This window comes from Barbus barbus (genome assembly GCF_936440315.1).
Source record: "Barbus barbus genome assembly, chromosome: 48".
NCBI classification, from domain to species: domain Eukaryota; kingdom Metazoa; phylum Chordata; class Actinopteri; order Cypriniformes; family Cyprinidae; genus Barbus; species Barbus barbus.
This window is the reverse complement of record NC_136726.1, coordinates 7,593,379-7,613,685: the sequence shown is the minus strand read 5'-3', so window position 1 is coordinate 7,613,685 and position 20,307 is coordinate 7,593,379. Positions and strand designations below refer to the sequence as shown.

Genomic DNA, 20,307 nt, shown 5'->3' with positions numbered 1-20,307 from the left:
TGATCATATTTTATAAATTATGACATTTTCAAAAATAATATAAACATCATAATTAAGAAATAGCTAATATAAAAACATAATTCAGGGTTTTAAATGCATTTATGTGTTTTAAATAATTTAGAAGTGCGTCTGTATTTTACAAAAATTTATAAGTAGATAAATGAATCAGACTTAATTAAAAAGGGGTATTCAAACTGCAATTGATTGAGTTTATTGACTATTTGAAATCTAGTCAAACTGAGTTGATTTGACATTGGTAAAATACAGCTGGAAAGTATCATCATTTTTCATCAGATAGTTGAAATTAGTGTTTGTGTTTTATAGAAAGCAAAGCATGCATGAGTTTTTAGATAAAGGTGAAACTTGATTCTACGTTGCTTGGCGACGATATGATACAACAACAACAAGCTGTTTTAAACGGAGACACGCGTCACCTGCATGTCAGAGCACATTCTCTGAGAGATTCGCTGAACTGATGACAAGATGTCTCGAAGAATTAATTAAAGACGTATCCTACTGTATATTCACGATAAACTTGTAGCCATGCAGTTTTCAAAATCCACACTGTAAAGGTTTGTCAGGTCCAAAAACAGTTAGCCTATTAAATTACATTATTTAATTAAACTTATTTATATCATTTATAAACATGTTTTGTCTTGATATACTGTATAATAAATAACGGTAACACTTTATTTTAAGGTGTTCTTGTTACACGTTACATGTAACAAGAACTCAGGAATTCAGGCCTTCCAAACCCTAACCCTAACCCTAACCATATAGTTAAATAATAATACTCAGTGGGCATTAATACTCAAATGAACAACTTGTAGCCTACTTGCATGGTTATGATTAGAATTGGGGTTTAGTTTAGGGTTACTGCATGTAATTACACATAATTTACTGTTATTAATTTAGTAAGTACATGTAACGTGTAACCGACACTAAAATAAAGTGTTACCAAAAACTCTACTCTTAAAAATAAAGGTTCCAAAAGGGTGTGATAGCATAGAAGAATCATTTTTGGTTCCCAAAAGAACCTTTCAGTTAACAGTTCTAAGAACCCTTTCTGCATTTGAAAGGTTCCATGGATGTTCAAGGGTCTTCATAGAACCATTGATGTCAATAATGAACGTTTATTTTTTAAGAGTGTAACTCTGAAACACAAAAGTAGCCTAAACGTCCAGACGCATCACAGATCTATAGCCTACACATTCTTTTGGGGAAAAATGGAAGAAAATGTAACTTGGACATAAATTTCCATTTATTTGCTCAAAACACAATTACACAGAAAAAAAAGAATAATGAAAAAAAAGAAAAGAAAAATTACACAGAAAAAAATATAATGAAAAAGAGCCTGCTTTGTGCGTTCTTGAGTTTACCTGGATCAGGTAACGGATGACTCACCTCAAAGCCCCGCCCACTTTACCTCCCACCTGCGAAAAAGAGCAGCCGTCAGCCCTCACAGCTCCAACTTCAGCTCAGAGAAACACAAGCTGACTTGCTCAAGACGCATTTATTGTTTCGCACCGCGGGGATCTACCTTTTTCCACTCTCGGGTGGAACTATAGCTTTTTTTTAAATCTTGGTGGTTCAACTCGGTCGCTTCGCCATGAGTGTCGGTGTGACCTCGGATAGCGTCTTTCATTCGGCGCTGCAGCCCAACTTGACCGTCAGCACTTACGCGGTCCCGTCTGAAACCGAGCTCTCTTACGGTGGGTCCCACGGCAAGGAGGAGGCGAGGTTCAAACGCGTGCACCAGCAGGTGTCTATGAGACTGGCGGAGAAATCTACACTTCCGCGCCAGAACGGCTCGTCGTCACAATACGCAGCCTCAGGTGTGTTACTGTGCGCTTTGATCTCATTGTAATACATATACAATAACACAACAGCCTTTGAATTATTAATCTTCTCATCATCTGCCAGGTTGACTTTACATAAAAGCCTTTGCGCGGTGCTTTTATACATTATGTGAGAGTTGAATTACATCTTCATTAACTTTTGGGAACGTTATTATTTGTTAGATATCAATAGAAGAATCTATATTATTACATTCACACGCTCAGGCTGTACTGTGCTGTTTACAGGCAAGTATGCAAAACAGTAAATAGTTATGAGAAAAAACTGCCTGGAGCAAAATTGTGGTCATGGGTTCTTTTATTTGGATATAAGCCTAAGACTAAATATCCCACATGTCATTTGTAGATAATGTTTGTGTGTGTGTGTGTGTGTGACTTGACCTGAACTAGTTTGCATTTACCTTTGTTTTCTGGCGATAACAAAAAATAATGTCATAGATGGAAGTCAGTTGACATCAGGGGTGGTAGAGTTTTTCAACGTTGTTTTTAAACATTAGCAGTGGTGATTTAAATTAAAAAAGTTTTGAATTCATGATTTTTCCCCCTGGCAGAACAGATGTGACTTCTGGTTTGTGTTAATAATTCACAGGAGTGAATTGAGCAAGGTTCAGGTGTAATCTCAGTTCCTGTTACACGACTACATGAGAATGAAAGTTTCAAAGCTCTACTTAGAAAAACCCAACCCGCTCTAGACAAAAAAAAAAGTGCTTAGCATTGCACAAAAGAAAGGTAATTTGGATCCGTCAATCATAATGGCTTAAATATCAATTGGTGTGACTGATAAGATGAAGAATGTAACCTAAGAGCTTGATAGAGGTGCTCAAATGGATTGTTTTATAACAAAACTGCATTTGAACACTCAAAATGTTAGTTCTAACTTAATAGTTCTTTGTTTAATTCTACTAATTTGAAGCAAAGCACTAGGGCAGGGTGAAGGGTGTGTGTTTTTTGGGTAGGGACTTTGGGAGTGTCCCGGTCATCAGACCGGTTCTGTCTTTTCTGCTGGCTGTTGTCTACAACTCACTCCGCACTTATTCACTTATGAAACGCTTATACCACTCCCTTATTCACACACACACACACACACACACACACACACACATGTTGGGTTTCCATGTTTTATGGGGACATCCCATAGGCGTAATGGTTTTTATACTGTACAATCTGTATGTGCTATTGCCCTACACCAACCCTACACCTAAACTTAGCCCTCACAGGAAACATGCTGCATTTTTAGATTTTCAAAAAACTTTATGCTGTATGATTTATAAGCTTGTTTCCTCATGGGGACCAAAAAATGTCCCCACAAGATTAAGATTTACTGGTATTACTATCCTTGTGGGGACATTTGGTCCCCAGGACGTGATGAATACCAGGTGCACACACACACACACACACACACACACACACACACACACACACACACACATACTCAAGTACATGTACTTGCATGCCCGTAGATACATAAATAAGCCTTTGATGAAACAAACCTGGATACCTTAACTCCATCTGCTGCTGAGCCAGAAAACGCCGTAAAATTGCGGTAAACTGGCACTGCAGTAATTCATGTAACTCTACGAGTTTGCCTTATACTTGCCGTGCCATCAAAGACACATGCTGAGCATACTGACTTTTCTGTAAAGTTACAGACTTGACGACTTTACGGCGCAGTAAATCTTCGGCTTTACGTCTGTAACTTATTTCCCACTGTGAACAATATAATTTGTAATGCCATCCATTCAGCAACTTGATTAAATTCAAACAAGACATAAAACCTTGCATACAATAGTGTCATAAACCTGGGTGCAAGGAAGCAAACAAACTAACATGTCTTGCAAGTTCACAAAGTAGACATATAAACTTATATGTCTTATAATATACACATGCATAAGTATCACAAAAATGAAACAAAAAGTTAAATTAATTTGAGCAGTCATACATGTTTACATCAAACTATCATACATACAAAGCTATCATAAACATGACTAATGCGAAAAAAAAAACATTTAATGTGTTTTTTAATGTTTAAAACAACAAAACTGCATGTTTGTGTACAAACTTGTCATAAACATGGCTAAAGAGAAACAAAACAGCATCTTTAATGTTTTTAAATGTTTAAAACAACAAATATGCATACAAACTTGTGTACAAAGGTATCATAAATGACTTCACTGAAACAAAACATTTCTTTGAAAAATTAAAGAATAAACGTGGGTTTTACATAAAAAAAACTTGCATGTAAAGCTATATGATTAAAGTGAAACGAAACAAAACATTTTTTGTTTAGTAGTTTCATCAGAGAACAAACAAGTATGTTTGAATACAAACTTGTGTAACAAATGTATCATAAACATGGCTAAAGGGAAACAAAACAGCACATTCAATGTGTTTTTTAATGTTAAATTGTTCAATAAAAGGACAAACATGCATGTTTGCATACAAACTGCACAAAGGTATCATAAACATGGCTAAAATAAAACAAATCAACAGAGTTATGTTTAATTACTGCGTAGCATGAACAGTATGTTTACAATACGCAGTGCTTACAATAATTTTTCCATTTATGGTTGTATAGACAGTTAATAATTTTGTTAAAATAAAAGAATTCCATTGGTTTAATCTAGCTTTGTTCTTTACTGTTATCTGATTGGCCATATTCTTTTAGAGAAAATGTATTTGAACTGATGAAAAACAGTGCAAGTGCAAGAATTGCTAATCAAAGGATCTGTGATTTAGTAACTAGATATTAGTTACCATCTGAACCAACTAATACATCTTAGGCCTTATTTTCTTGATTAAAATACATTGTAGCTGAGCTGTTAGGTGTGTCAGTCATGTTCAGAAACGTGTAGAATGTGATGGCACATCGAGAAAGTTCACGGGAAGGATTATTCATGCTGTAAAAACTATGTCCATGTTTTATGATAGTAGTCCATGAGAAAAGTTTAGATGTGCGTGTATATTAATTCTCTGTATTTTTCTTTTCTTAGAGACTGGGAATTCGTCAATGATGACAAAATATTCAACAATGAGCCAGAATTTCACTCCAAATTTCAGCTCTAAATCCTTCGTCTATGGCTCTGCCAGACCAATGATGGTAAGATTCTTTCCATTTCTTTATAAATAGTTTACAGTAGTTTACTTGTTTGAAAAACATAGCACTTATTGAGCCAAGTTAAAGAGGTCTTTTGTGTGTGTGACTGTAAGGATGTGTATCTTGTCCAAATATTGAAAATGAGTAATGGGGATTGTGTTAGTTAGATGTGATATTTCACAGGGAAGCTCCACAACAACCACATATGAAAAATCACAAGTTTAGAAATCTCAAAGTGTCCCTTTCAGTTATATTCCTATTAAGTGATACTATGTTAGAAGTAGAGTTGTCAATTTATTGTATTAAAAATGCATGAAATTAATGCAAAAAATGCAAAAACTTTAATTATGAAAAAAAATATTTAAAAAATATGCAATTAAACTTCCCCATTGCATATGTTATTTCTCTAATTAAGATTTGACATACCACCCCAAATTGTTTATCTGAATTATCTCAATTTTGGGGCCTTTCTCTGGAAATATTGACATAATTATTATCAATTGTATTGATTAATTAATTGACACGTGCAATTTGATAAAAAAATTTAATAAATTGATAGCTTTAGTTTATAGGGTTCTACCTTTTCAATTTCTCTTTTCTTCTACACATTTAATGTCTCTTTTCTTCTAGACCCAGCGTCCATCCCAATACTCTAGTGGATACTCATCCCGCTCTGCCATTGATTTCGGCCCAAGAACCAAAATCAGTTATACAGGAAGTGGTGGTGGAGGTGGGGCATATTACCAAGAAGATTTTGCAGGTGGCGGTTACCAGGGTGGTGGTTTCCAAATTGGCGGGGGCCAAGGGCAACAGCAGCAGGTCAGCACAATGACTCGATCCTTCACCCGAATGGGGGGCGACCCGGAGACCCAGTCCATGCATTCCATGCGTATGGCGAGCGTGCCTCGCCAGGTGGTTTCCTCATGGGTGGCGCAGAACGACAGTGACGGCAGCCTGGTTTCAGAACGAGATGCCACTTACACGCAACGGCCCTCCATGCAGAGCATGAGCAATGGCTATGCTGCCAACACCTACCCACGCCAGTCCGTGTATTCGACCTCTAGGGTGAATGGATTTGAGAATGGACAGCAGCAGGTCAGTTCTATGACGATGCCCGCCATGAACCGCTCCCTCAGCGGGACTCTGGCCACTGGCGGCGGAGGAGGCGGCATGGAGCAGGAGGTGTACATTAGACAGCAGTCCTTTAAAGGCCCCGCCCACCGCACCATCAGCCGAATCAACAACCGCCAAACGAGTCGCACATCCAACATGTCGTCAGGCACGTACGGAACTGCTGAATTCAGTGGCTCCCAGAGCAACCTGGCCATGATGCAGCAGGGACGGCTGTCGCGCGCCGGATCCGTCAGGAGCATACATAGCGTCGGGAGAGGCAAGGATGTGTTTGACGGCATGGATATGATGGGAAGCATGGGCAACTTGAGCGGGTAAGAACACATGTGCTTTCAAGGCGAGGAAGACAGTAGGGATGTCACGATAAATCAGTACATCGCTCAGGAATCAATTCTGACCTTAGTTTTTAACAGCAGATGGCGCTCTAATCTAGTTTTTAACCACAAACTCAAATGCTCACGAAGAAGAGTGCTGAATAGCGACATATAATTACACAAGATTAATGTAAACACTGTGCTCACTGTGAACACCCTTGTAATTTGCTTCTAACTTTACGAAGTTTATTAATGATTATTTTAGGCTCAAGTGTGTGTAAGCAGGAAGCAAGCAGAGTACGGCTGTTTCTAAAGTCTATGCCCTACTTTTTATTTTACGATCACAATACGCAATAAAAGATCTGCAGCTACTTCTATTTCAATACTTTCTTCTAGGCCTGGGGAAATTGATGCATCGCGAATCAAGAAATGATTCTGCGATTTTCAGAATGCATTGCGATTCTCTCTCGAATCGATTCTGAGCTTAGTTTTTAACAACAGATTTAAGACAATATTTAAGAAATGGAACATATGCATGGATGAATCGGTCACAATAAGATCAAAAACATTTAGAAAATAGATTAATTTGCATTTCATGGCGACTTTAAGGGTATTGTTAGACAAAGCAGAAACTTGTCAAAATTGAGAGAGAAACTTGCCAAATTAAAGTTCAGGTGTTGAACTGAAGCGCAGTCACATGTGCTTTTATATTGCTGTTTTATATTTTACAGTGCTGTTGATTGTGACTCATCCAATCATAATTCAGCGTTAGTTTTATTGTTTGGAGCATTTTGTTTTTCACTCTGGTGTTACATAAGGTTCATGAAGTTCCTTTGTGCTCATACCAGACTTTCATTCATTTCTTATGATCAATCTTATCTTTTGGTTTGCTCCCATCAAGTTAATGATTATTAAGCGAGGAAACAGTCAAATACCAAGTACCTTTTATCTAATCATTTCTTTTCGATATTTTATTCACTAAATTATTCCAAAATTGATTTGAAATTGGCACATTATATATATTCCAACTATTTTATCATGCACAATATTAGATTTTGGTCATCTTACAGTGACTGCTAACTAATGATGTCTGTATCAAAACATCTTGCTTGAATGACTTTAAGATGTGCACAAAAGTAGTATGCTAGCACCAGTAGCATAAAACACCACTCAAAAGTAAGTCTAATTGCTTGAAATGCACAAATAACATGTGTTCAGCCACAAATTACATGTTAGTTACCAAACGCTTCCTTATTACTGTTGGTCAAAAATTGCCTGAATTATATTGCATATTAACACTGCATATTACTGATTGCAAATTAATCTGTTAGCTTTTTTTGTTAAAAATACTTAGTTGTGTAAGTATGGATAACAGTGATTACACACAGTGAGTGCAGGACTGACCTTTGAAGCATAAAATTATTCATACTGTGCTTTAACAGCCTGTAAGTACACCCATACGTAGCTTATCTGGCCTTGTTGCATTAACTGAATGTGTTTGATGTTGCCCAACCCTGCCTATATGTGTGTAAAAAGTGAAGAGCGAGTCTGTTACACAGGCACACCCAAACCAGTCCAGCCACCTCATACTTCATACACCCTGGGAAAGAAACACATACTTCCTAGCACTCCAGCGACATGCACCAGCACACACAAACACACATGAAAGAATGTCCTGTTGAGCAAAAGTTTCTTCAAATAATGCTGACTCTTAAAATGGAAGTAGTACTAGTTAAGAAATTAGGACCCACTTTATATTAGGTGGCCTTAAGTACTATGTACTTACATTTAAATTAATCATTTGGTACAATGCACTTATTGTGTACATACATGTTTTTTTTTTATTATGTGTAATTACATCTGTAATTAATTTCTGTAATTACCTTTATAATTACACTGTTGACCCATCCCTTACACCTTAACCCACCCTTAAACCTACCCATACCACCAAACCTGCCCCTAATCTTACCCATATCCCACCTCAATAGCAGAAATAGTGTTTTGCAATACAGTATGACCACAATAAGTACATTGTACTTATTTTTTGATGTAAGTACATAGTAGTTAAGGCCACCTAATATAAAGTGTGACCAGAAATTAAGATAAGCTAATATTTGAATTATTTGACAAGGAAACATCCTATTTTTACATGCCACTTTAGGTTTACACAAAAAAATTATTTGTGTTAAAAATATTTGGGGTATTTTAATAGTAGAGAAAGTAAGACATTATAGGTAGGAAAGTTGGGAACAGGGTTGAAAAAAAGCGCAGGCCAGATCCAAACCTATGACTACGACTCAAGAATATTACCGTCTAATGAATATTATCTTAACACTTCAATTGCTGACATTGTCCTGTAAATTTTTAGTATCGCTACTAAATACATTTTTCTATTTTTTGTACTTTCCTGCATACGGAATTAAATTCAACGAACATCGGTAAATCTAACCGCGCCTTAAGACCATGTGCTAATATCGTATCCCTAATGAGTCAAAGCGAGGAAGAACTTTTTGAAGTTGCAATAAAAATGGAAGTAGTGACTTTGCAGATTGTGAAACGACTTGTCGTAAAATAAAAAATTGTGGGACGTAGACTTGTATCTATCCATCAGTTGTTGATTGGATGGAGGTAGATCTGAATTTTGAGTTTATGTGGACAAAATGATTGGGAAAGTAATGTGTCACCATACATGCTAATAACAAACTTAATTGATTACTGATTTGGAGCGCTCTACATAGGAAGCAACAGCTCTTGTCACAAATAGGTTCACAATTAATTCCAATAAAGTTTGATGTTAGCATGTTACTAAGCCAATTATTTAATATTTGAATTTTTCGTACTTTCCTGCATAGACTCAACAGTTTGGACATGCCGACTGCCATTAGCTATCTTGATGACCCCGATCCTAATTTTCAGATGTTGGGGGCTGCCTACATTCAGCATGAGTGTTACCATAACAATGATACAAAGAAACAGGTATGTAGTTGCTATATGTGCAAAGAAACATTTGAGTGAAAAGTTTAAATGTGTGTTTTCGCTATAAGTAGAACTTCTCTTTCTTTCAGGTGAACCAGCTGAAGGGCATTCCTCTCCTGGTGCAGCTGTTTAACAGCGAGAATCATGAGGTGCAGCGCTACGCCACCGGGGCCACCAGGAACCTCATCTATGAGAACATGGAGAACAAAGTGGCCCTTATTGAATCCGGCGGGATCCCCAAGCTCGTAGAGGCCCTTAAAGAACAAGACGACGAACTCCGCAAGAACATCACAGGTGGGCATTTCAGTCACGGCTGTTCTAGTTAACTTTACCGCTATAATCGCCATTGGGTCACATGTTTCTGAAGCCAATTTTATAACCAGCGTCCTTTAAAATCAATTTGATTTCTTGGGCTGCAAAACAAACCTCCTTTATCACATAAGAAGCCTAAAGCTGTGGTCAGGTTGTTGCAAAATACAGTCATTTCAATGTGATCAAAACTTTTGCGAAAGGCTGAAAGATTTCCCTTCGATTTTGCAGGGGGTTCAAGTTTATTACTTTCAAACCAAGCTGCTTACTGTTGGTCAATGTGGTCAATCAGTGTGACCAAATTGAAAGCATTGTGAAATCTTTTCTTCGCGTAACATTTCTGACTGGATTTTGACTGCGAAAATTCACAAAACAGCCTAAACCTTAAGACCACATGCCAATAAAAAACCTCATTAAGACTGATTTGGGATGCTTGTATTTAGATAGCAATTTTGCCACACATATAGATTCACATTTGAATCCAGTGGAGTGGCTAATGATTTAGGTGCCAGATTGACTAAACAGAGCAAATTAAAGTTCTGTGGTTGATCTATGCACAAATTAAAGAACACAGATGCAAGATAATTTACCAAATTAGCAATGATAACTGGGTGCATGTAATCTGCTAACAACACAGGCACAAAATGGGTTAAGACATGCTTTTTTGGGGCGTTAAATAATGGCGTAAATACCAGGAAACTGACTACCACAAACCTTAAAAGTAAATATTTTATTTAAATACTCTCCTCCCACAAATTCAGCCTCTGAAAGGCAAACTCCTACAAATTCATATACAATAAGGTCAGCTGCAAAAATAACTTTGTCCATGCCTTTTTATACCTAATTCTAATAAATGCATGTCTTTAGTAAATCTTGACAGTAGTTTTTAATGCCTAAAGAGGGTTTGTGGTGATGTAACCTGTTAATAAATCTGGCCCTTAGTGTTCTAATTAGCATAACAAAAACATAACACAAAAATATTATCTGAAACATTACATTTGAATGATCTTAAATACTGTTTTTATCAATACTTTGCAGTACAGAATGATATGTATGCAGATTTTCAGTAAATCAACATCTGCCTTGCATACAGAGATACAGCTGATGTTGATTTAATTTTTATTCAGTTTTACAGTATGTTTATAACATGTAGAAAATATAGAACATCCTTCAATTAAAGTTTAATTGACTTTTAATTCATGGTAGTGAGGTCCAGTGTCCATTTACACTCTTAAAAATAAAGGAGCTTCACGGTGCCATAGAAGAACCTTTTTTGTCTAAATGATTCCATAAAGAATCTTTAACATCTGAAGAACCTTTGTTTCACAAAAGGCTCTTTGTGGCGAAAGATTCTTCAGATTATAAAAAGGTAAGAAAGAGATGGTTCTTTAAAGAACCTTTGACTGAATGATTCTTTGTTGAACCAAAAATGGCTTTCTATGGTATAGAACCTTTTAAGCACCTTTATTTTTTAATAGTGTAGGTCATTAAATGAGTCGGGACGTACGAAGAGCTTTTCATCATCAGACTAGATGTGTGCATGTGTATCTGTATGCGTTGCACGCAGGGCGTCAACTGATTTCTCAGTATTGCATCAAACTACTTTAATTATTGCTCAACGTTGTCTTGACATGTGCAGTGGAATGAGCGGACTCCTGTAGCGAAGGTTTGTGAGTCAGGTTTATGTCGGTACTTACGGCTCTGTGCGTGTCTAGATATGCAGGAGCTCCAATAAACTGAATAAATCTACCGATGCGAATCCCACCACTAAAAACTGGGGCATTTAAGAGGATGACATCTTAAGGAAAGCTAAGGAGGTTGTAAATCTTTTACAAGGAAGTTAGATTTGTGAAATTGGTTGAAACGGTTGCTGTAGTTATGATTTTTCCCCCACTATTTCCTCCTCTCATTTTTTCCTTATCTATTTCCCACGACACATTCTCATGCTCTTTTCCTCATTCTCTTTATCACTTTCTTTCCCATTTGCTGTTATTCCCTGTAGGTATTCTGTGGAATCTGTCTTCTAAGGATAACATGAAAGAAAGGCTGGCACGAGAAGCTCTTCCCGAATTGACAGAGAAGATTTTGATTCCCCTCTGCGACATCGTGAAAAAGGACGCTATTGAGCTGAACCCCTCAGAGTCCGACATCTTCTCCAACACTACCGGCTGTCTCAGGTACACACACACACCCACACACACACACACACACACACACACACACACACACACACACACACAGAGACTGTTTTGAGTTCTCCTTTACTTGTTCCTGTTCCTGTAGGAACTTAGTCAGACTTCACAGAATGAAAATCCCTTCTAGCCACATCCCTGCTAGGAAACCTGAGAACGAGAATGCTTGAGAGTCACATTTCAACCCAAACTATATTTTAGAAAATTATAGAAAATTAAGCCTGTTTTTAGGACTGTCATTTTTGGAGAAATTATATTTAAAAAAAAAATCTATTTTAGTACCATCAGTTTTAGAAAATTATAGAAAAATACATCTATTTTTTGGACAATTGTTTTTAGAAAAGCTTAAAATATTCTATTTTTAGAACTGCTATTTTTTTTTTTTAATTAAGCCTGTTTTAGGACTGTTATTTTTAGAAAATTGTAAATATATATATATAATTCTATTTCAGGTCTGTTATTTTGAGAAAATCATAGCAAATGATGCCTATTTTTAGGACGTTTTTGTTCTAGAAAATCATAGAAAAATCATTTTTAGAGAATTATGCATATTTTATAACTGTTGATTTTAGAAAAAACATACACATTTATTTTTAGATTTTTGTGAAAAATTGTAGGAAACTGATTCTATTTTTAGATGTTATTTTTAGAAAATTATAGAAAATTAAAACGTTTTAAAAAAATTACGACTAGTTATTAGGCCTGTTATTTATTTATTTCATTGTGACTTTATTTTTGAAAATACTTTATTTTATGAAAATATATTTTAGAGATTAAAGAAAACGTAATGCACAATCTTAAAAAACATTTTTTATTTATTTAAATATATATATTTTAATAAAATGTATTTATATAATATACTTTTTTCTCTGGTGAAACCAGGTCTTTGTGAGATTCAACTTTTTATATATCTTTCTGTGTTCTTATACAGGAACTTGAGCTCGGTGAACGAGAAGACCAGACAGCAGATGAGAGAGACCCGTGGCCTTATAGATTCTCTAGTTAGCTATATTCAGATGTGCTTCCTGGACACTAAAGTGGAGGAGAAGGTAATTGTGTAACACCCTCTTTTTTATATTCTGCCCTGTTGTTGCCTCTGCCTGCGAGGTGTGTGTTCACATGGCCGTTCATGAGTGTGTTCCTCTCTCAGGGTGTGGAGAATGTAGTGTGTGTGTTGAGGAATCTGTCCTACCAGCTGTACACTGAGATGCCCCCATCATTTCGTATGCGGCTGGAGGGTCAGAGTCGAGCTCAGAGCTCCTCAAAAGGAGAAGCTATCGGCTGCTTCACCCCTAATAGCAAGAAGGCCAAAGACGTAAGAAGCTGCTTTCAAATTCCTATTACAGTTTTCATTTTCAAACTTCAGCTTCATCTCATATTGTGTCTTTTCTTCCAGAGACAAAATCAGGACCTCACCACATTTACAGAAGTGTCACGGGAGCCCAAAGACATTGAGTGGCTCTGGCACCCTAAGGTAGTGGACCTGTATAACCAGTTGATGCAGCGCTGCGAGGTCAACTCCACAACGCGAGAGGCCGCGGCCGGAGCCCTGCAGAACATCACAGCTGGAGACAAGAGGGTAAGAGATTCACCTCACATTAGCCATGTATCCACCAAAGCATTTCTAGCCAGCAGAAAATGCCTAGCTGTGAGCCCTCCCCTCCTCGACTGTGATGACGGCTGACTGAAAAGTAACAGTGTTGAGTGCTGTTTTACGCAAAGTTGAACATTCTTCAACTGAGAAAAAAAATCCAGAATGCTCAGCATAAAAAAGATGCTCAAGGCCTTGCTGGCGTTTGAAAACGTCACTCCCATTGAAAACAATTACAAAAATAAAGTTCTGACAACAACTCTGAAAACCCCAGAAACTTTCAAGGAACCACCCCAAAATACCTTTGCAACTTCATAGAAATGCTTGTTTCCACCCAGAACAGTCAGCAAAAATTCACAACTCTTTAGCATAGCTAGCTAATACTTAGATAATAATTAATAATTAGCTACTGCCTAGCAAACATTCAAAACAAACTAACAAACACCTTAGTTCTAGCAATGCCCTAGAAAACACCTTAGGTGCATCCCAAATCGCATGCTTATGCACTATTCTATAATGTTTTGTAGTATAAATAGTGCAAGTAGTGCATTCACACCAAAAAATTGGAAAGAAAAGTACACTTTAAATACCTGGATGATGCACTTAAAAAAATGAAGTGTGGAATTTCATAAACTTAACTGTCGCAGCTTTAATTACGTTGCGGAGGGGGAGGGGCTATCAGACTGATTATGAATGACAAAATAACCTTATAAAATTCACACACTAAACAGTTGAGTACATAGTGCATAGAGTGATTTGGGACACAACTCTAGAATCGTTACCACCTAGAAACCACTCAGAACTAATACCACAGTAATCACACAGAAAACCTTAGTAACCAACTAGTAATCACATTATGTTTCAGTGGGCGTCCATCTTGAGTCATGTGGCGTTGGAGCAGAATAGGATGTTGCCTGTCATTCTGAATCTCATCAGTAACAGCAAGGATCTCGAGCTGCGTTCTCTCACTGGCTTCCTCAGAAACCTCTCCCGGCACGCCAAGGACAAGAACGACATGGGTGAGGCTTCCTTCCTTAGCTACAGAACTTCAGTCCATCGCATCTCTCTGGCCTTAGAGAAGCTCATTGTTCTGTGTCTTTCGTTTTAGCCACAAAGGTGGTAAATCCCTTGCTTACCAAACTGCCCATCGATGGCTGCCAGAAGGAGCCGTCCAGTGACGTGGTGGTGAACATCTGTGGAGCCCTCAACAACCTGGTGACCAGCAGCATGGTGGCTGCACGAGACATCTCCTACTTTGATGGTCTTACCAAGCTGATGGGCATCAAGATGTGTCATGACAGCAGGTAAAACTAAAAGTCATACAACAAAAATTCACACAAAATTATATTGCTTCCAAACTAATGTTGCAATTTTAATTTTCAATTTTAGCCCTGCTCAATTGAAAGCTGCTAAAGCAGCGGCAACAGTGCTGAGCAACATGTTCCAGTACAAGAAACTACACAGAGATTACAAAAGGGTAAGTATTAGGGCCATATAAATTATATTTTTATATATATATATATATATATACGTATGTTCTTTGTAAAACTTTAATAGTACTTTTGACAAATGTGTTAATTTATATACATTCACATGAAACTCAATGGAGCGACCAGCCAAGCCAGCCGAAAACAAATCACTTTATTGGAATAATGTCACTATTATATCTTAGTTATGTGACACAAATGTGCCTGTAAATAAACTATTTCTACAATACTACAATAATATGGGTAATTGAAACTAGGGTTGCCCAGTCTGCGTAACAAAACCAACTCAACTGGAACTCAAATCTTGCCCAATCGCGGCCAAAACTTGCCCAATCGCGTTCCAGGGGAAAACGGCTATAAAAATTACTCCAAAATCACGTTCCGGGGGGTGGGGGTTTGCTTGAACCTGCAGACTAAAAAACAACTTGCAGCAGCAAAAAGTAGCCAAATTCCATGGGAAATACACAGACTTGGCAACACTGCTGAAAACTTTCCTTCTTGCCAGATTAATCCACACCAGTAGGTGTCAGTTTAATGTCCAAAACCACTGTTGTATTATGAAGCAAAATAATAAGTATTCAACTTTGCTGCATAACTGTTTATGCTACAGACATGAATGAAAAACATTGTCAAATCATGCCCTTTTCTTAAAGATCGAATGTTATAATTTTCATAAATTTGCGAAAATCTCATTGATTTACATTGAAAGAGCAAACCGAGCCATATCTGTAGACCAGAACATTGTAGAAACATGGGGGTGGATGCTTGTGATTTGGGACAGTCAGCAACCACATAACAAAGTTCTAGTAACCCACCCAGAACACCTTAGCAATTACACAGCAACACTTTGGCAATCATCCAAAACACCACAATCATTAAGGTGACCTTTTTCATAGCAAGCACCACTCTCATTTACTTAAACGTATTTTTAAACATTCTTCCTTAGTAAAACTTTAGTAGTATTCTAGTAATAAAACAATTCTGTTTTAAAATAGACATACACTCACATGAGACTTGTTCTACACGGAGCGGGTCGCCCCCTACTGGTGGCCACCATTTTGAGATCACTCAACTAACTAAATACAAGTCGCTTTATTTACTTAGGCTACGTCCACACGAAGCCAGATTTCACCCTATCCGATCTTTTTTTTGCCTCAAATTCCGTAAACACGGAGTCGTCTCAGGAAATATCTGTGTCCACACGGAATCCCTGAAAACGACTGAAAACGATGTAGTACACATGCCAGACCAATGCTGTAATTCTGCCACAGAGATACACAAAAAAACTGAGAAGAAGACTTGGACCATGTGCGTAAACCTTGCGCGCTCAATACAAACTAACACACAAAGCAGAAGATTTTGCTTTAATAAAGTTAATGAGCTCAGTGGGTTCTGCAGCACGAACACAGGCACGTAGTCTGACATTGTTGTTGTTGTTGTCGCTATTATGTGACGTAGCGGTGTCTGATTAGGGGCGAGACGTGGGCTGATGACGTCATCGTTTCAGAAAATATACGGATTCGCCGTCCACACGAAAACGTGAAAACGGCGTTTTCAAATTTATCCACCCTGGGACCCGGTTTCAAAAATGATCGGTTTCACTCTTCGAAAACGCCGGTTTCGTGTGGACGAAACGCCTATATAGTAAAAAAATTATGCGTATACAGAGAAATGCGTCTTCGTGTGGACGGGGCCTTAGAGTTCATTTTCAATTACAGATGACAAATATGCTAGAAAAAGCATTGGTATTTGAAAACTTATTTTGTGTAATTCATCCACACCAGTAGGTGTCAGTGTTTTCTTTGAAAATGCAGCAGTAGTCTTGGACTTTACACTAAGTATTTAAATTTAGTGCATAGCTGTTCCCACACCGTTTGTGCTACTGACACGAAATAACTCAAATCACAAAGTTTGGAAAACTTCCACTACCAAACGTACGATTTTCGAAAATAAGTGAAACTTACATTAAAAAGAGTGACTCGAGCCATATCTAGAGACTAGAATATCATAGAAACATGAGTGGACACTAGTGATTCGAGTCAGTCAGCAACCACTAAGAACATCCTAGGAACCAAATAGCAACGCTCTAGCAACCATATAACAACAATACCTGGAGTGACTTACTCGCATTTGCTTCATAAATGGTAAAAATCACAAAATCACACTAGCACAGCACATTACTGTCAATCCACCCTGCCCTCCAGACATTTTCCAGTTATTTGAAGACTGCTTAAAAGTTCACATAAACACACATTCACACGTACATGCGAATGAACACATATCATACTAGATAATCAGAAGGGAAATTACACACTCATATTTTAGTTGCTTATTTCCAAAACACACAAACATACACAGTTAAAGCGTGTTGATATGGGAGGTAGATGTTCAGCCACACCCTGCGATGTGGATTTCAGGTGATTTCCTCGTGAGCATGTCCTAACACACCATACAACGCCACTGGTGAAAAAAAAAAAAAATTCAAATCTGGGATGCTAGCCAGTGTGTTACCTGAAACAACTATGTGCCTGTAAGATTAAATGCGTCACTCACTCATGGCGTTTTTTGCTTTGTGTTTTACAGAAAGGGTTCGAGGCAGCTGACTTTTTAGACATGGGCTCCTGAGTGGATTATATTGTCAAACAAGAAGATATTTAATAAGGACAATGGATAAAGAAAACACTACCAGAACAGCAGCAAAATAAATATTCTGAAACGTGGATAACACACACAAGACTTATTGCTACTGTAGGATGAACACTTCCTATTTAGACTTGTTTTTTTCGTTATTTTTCCCAAAAATCCTCAGGGATTTATTGCAATGTCTTTTTTTATACTGGCTGCTGCCTGTATTGTTCTATTAATATACAGAAACACAGACTATCCATGATATAATAATTATATAATTGGAATTTAATGAAAAACAGTTGCATTTTTTTTTATATATATTTGTAGAAAAAATATCTGTATTATGATGGTAGGGAAGACATTTTAGCTGGAAAGTTTGAATTGTGAGGGTATACCTGTAGATGATATAAGAAGATTGTAATATGTTTTATAATACACATAAATGCTGTAAACACAGGCCGGACAGATTTGGGCTGTTAATCAGCCTTCTTGTCATAACAGAATTGCTTATTTTTTTACTAGTCTGATTTAAAATCTAATGGGTTTTCTTCTTTTATGGTGTTTTGCTGTACATATAGTATGTGTCATGATTTAGTGTACAAATAATAACTGTAATGATATGAGGACGCATGGTAAAATACCATCTGAATGTTTGAATGGAAATGTTGCATTTAAACCCACTGACTAAATTGATTAAGTATGTTTTTTACAAAGAAACATCACTATATGCCAAATACATATGGATCATTTCTGTTCACTTACGAATTTTTCTATGTTCGAAATTTGTATATGGTGAAATATGTGCATTCATTTCATATTAAGCAATTCTACTTACATGTAGTATTTGTTTTTTTTGTATAAACTTTTTATTGTAGATGTTGAATGTTTGGTTTGGGGTGCATCCTTCCAAAATCTATTTAATCTGGTGTGTATGAAATAGACTGTTATGGGTGATTTGCAATCTTTAAATATCTGAGACATGCTTTTACCGGATGGAGACTTGATTCTGCAGAGAGGTCTTGAACTCTTTGACCTTTAAGGAAGCATGGATTGTTCTCTTTTCAAAGTCTTTGATGATTGAATGTCTAGTATATTTTATAATTGATCATAATTTCATTGTAAAATGCATGTGCGTGAGTGTCATAGATCTATGTTCATATAAAAAAAACAATAAAAATGAAATAAAATGTGTCTTTGTCAAACTATTTTTTTTTTCAGAAACCAAATGCTCTATTAGCATCTTTTAAAGAGACTGTACACTAAAAATAGGCTATACTAATTTCCATTTATGTAATAAAAAAAAAAAGTATGGTGTTTTGTAACACAAATTCCCATTCATGCTGATTTCAGTCCAGTTTGTGTTTGTCATAAGTCAGCAAAAACAGTTAAAATGTCTTTTATCCCACCCTGTCCTTTTCTCGTGTGTTTTGCATCTGTTTCTGTCCTTGTCTAATGTCGGCCCACCCTTATTTACATACTTTCTCTCTGCTTCGACATGAACAATCATCTACCACACCCTACTGCAAAACCCGCTGACTTCCTCATGAGCCGCCACATTTACAACATCTCAAAATCATAGACTGTCCTAAAATGTCTGTATATTCTGAGTAAATGTATGTATTGAGGACATCTGAATCAAAACAAAGCCTTTCTTTCTTAGTACTGCATGTTTAACATTTTATTCATTTTGACCTCAACGGCAAATAGCTCCCGGCAATGACAAGGGCAGCTATGAGCAATGTACCTAACAGCAAATTACAGGGTACAAAACATTCAGCGTTATACATCACACCCACAGCGGAGTGTCACAGACTGTTCTTTTGCTAGTGTTGACTGATGGCAGTTTTTGAAGAAAAAATGAAGTAATGTCATTAATCTTCCATTCCGGACTAAAACCTGAAGAGATTGTGCTTACTGCTGCCACTTGTAGCATGATATGTTGTCACTTATAACACAACTGTTTGGTGATTTTATCCATCACAGTCACATTTCTTAATATCTTTTGATAATATATGTAATGGTAATTGTTCATCTAAATGATATATATGTTGTGTTAGTTTAAACATTATGGTTTTAGGCTGTTAAAGCAAAAGTCACATGTTAATAAACGGCTGATGTTATAATGCTGCCTTCTACTGGAGGACTGGAGGAGGAATTAATATTTTGTGCTGGCTTATGCTGACACCTAGTGATATGGATGCAAATAAAATTAAAGCAGTCACTTCCAATGCCATTGTCGGGTTCATTTAAAGGCTTAGTTCACCCAAAAATGAAAATCCTGTCATTAATTACTCACCCTCATGTCGTTCCAAACCCGTGAGACCTTCGTTTCATCTTCACAACACAAATTAAGATATTTTTGATGAAATATGAGAGCTCTCTGACCCTGCATAGACAGCAACGCAACTGAAATGTTCCCAGACCCAGATGTGACATCGATGGCACAACTTCAGTTTTGCGAAGCTATGAGAATACCTTTTGTGCATAAAGAAAACAAAAATAACAGTTTATTTATCAATTCTTCTCCCCAAGTTACCGTCTTTTGCCATTTTGGAGAGTACCACGACACATGCGCGCGATTTCCCCATCAACGCAATCATGTGTTATGTAACTCAATGAGAAGAACTGTTGAATAAATTATGTTATTTTTATTTTTTTGTTGCACACAAAAAGTATTCTTGTAGCTTCTAACACGCAGAAAACAAGGAGTGTTACACTGGGCCATGTGG

General features: G+C 37.0%; 1 protein-coding gene across 1 annotated transcript; it reads left to right on the top strand.

Moving 5' to 3' along the window:
- Positions 1–1,457: 1,457 nt before the first annotated feature.
- Positions 1,458–18,777, top strand: LOC306866888 (plakophilin-3-like). Its single transcript, XM_079412306.1, has 13 exons — positions 1,458–1,835; positions 4,847–4,953; positions 5,581–6,395; positions 9,248–9,371; positions 9,461–9,665; positions 11,683–11,857; positions 12,804–12,921; positions 13,023–13,187; positions 13,269–13,451; positions 14,329–14,482; positions 14,572–14,767; positions 14,853–14,940; positions 17,534–18,777. The coding sequence occupies exons 1-13, from the start codon at positions 1,610–1,612 to the stop codon at positions 17,573–17,575; spliced, it is 2,598 nt and encodes an 865-aa protein (XP_079268432.1). The 5' UTR covers positions 1,458–1,609; the 3' UTR covers positions 17,576–18,777.
- The last annotated feature ends 1,530 nt before the right edge of the window (positions 18,778–20,307 follow it).